General features: G+C 65.6%; 1 protein-coding gene across 1 annotated transcript in view; it reads right to left on the bottom strand.

Annotated features, from left to right (window-relative positions):
- The window catches only part of ARHGEF16 (Rho guanine nucleotide exchange factor (GEF) 16), a 48457-nt gene that overhangs the window by 31446 nt on the left and 16045 nt on the right, over positions 1-966 (bottom strand). The window contains exon 2 of the mRNA XM_012734525.1: positions 27-165. Coding sequence (XP_012589979.1) covers positions 27-165 — 139 coding nt within the window. The remainder of the gene's footprint in view (positions 1-26; positions 166-966) is intronic.

The raw sequence follows: 966 nt of genomic DNA on the forward strand, positions 1-966 counted from the left end.
AGTGGCCGCGGCCCTCGCAGAAGCGCCGGTGCTTGTTGAGCGAGGACGTCGTGCTGAACATCTGCCCGCAGTCCTTGCACTTGATCTGCGTGCGGCAGTCGGCGTGCATCCGCTTGTGCCGGCACAGGTTGGAGAACTGCGTGTAGGACTTGTGGCACACCTCACCTGCGGCGGGGGCGCGCGTCAGCGGGCAAGGGCCGTGCGCGTGTGCGGGCCGGCGCGCGGGCGTGTGCGGGTGTGCACAGGTGCACTGCAGGTGTGTGCAGGCGTACGCAGGCGTGCGCACGTGTATGTGCATACAGGCGTGCGCCGGTGCGTGTGCGCGTGTGTGCAGGTGCGCGCGGGTGTGTGCGGGTGTGTGCAGGTGCGCGGGGTGCGTGTGTGGGTGTGCGCAGGTGCGCGCGGGTGTGCGCGGGTGTGCGCAGGTGTATGTGTGCAGGTGTGCACAGGTGCATTACAGGTGTGTGCAGGTGTGTGCAGGCGTACACAGGCGTGCACAAGTGTATGTGCATACAGGTGTGCGCCGGTGCGTGTGTGTGCAGGTGTGCGCGGGTGCGTGTGTGGGTGTGCGCAGGTGTGTGCGGGCGTGCACAGGTGTGCGCGGGTGTGTGCAGGTGTATGTGCGCAGGTTTGCACAGGTGCATTACAGGTGTGTGCAGGTATGTGCAAGCGTACACAGGTGTATGTGCGCAGGCGTGTGCACAGGTGCATGTACAGGTGAAAACAGGTGCACATACAGGGGTGTGCACAGGCGTGTGCAGGTGTGTGCAGGTGCATGCAGACGTGTGCACAGCTGTGCACATACAGGTGTGCCAGGTGTGCACACGTATCCAGGTCTGCACTCCCTGCAGTAGTGTCTGTGCACCTGTGCACCTGGCCCAGGCGGGGTGGACCACTGGGCTCTGCTGGCCATGTGGCGCCGCTGCTCCCCCCAGTCTCGGCAGGGCCAGCCCCCCTACCCCCCCA

Source organism: Condylura cristata, unplaced genomic scaffold (genome assembly GCF_000260355.1).
Source record: "Condylura cristata isolate star-nosed mole 26May11 unplaced genomic scaffold, ConCri1.0 scaffold00058, whole genome shotgun sequence".
NCBI lineage: Eukaryota > Metazoa > Chordata > Mammalia > Eulipotyphla > Talpidae > Condylura > Condylura cristata.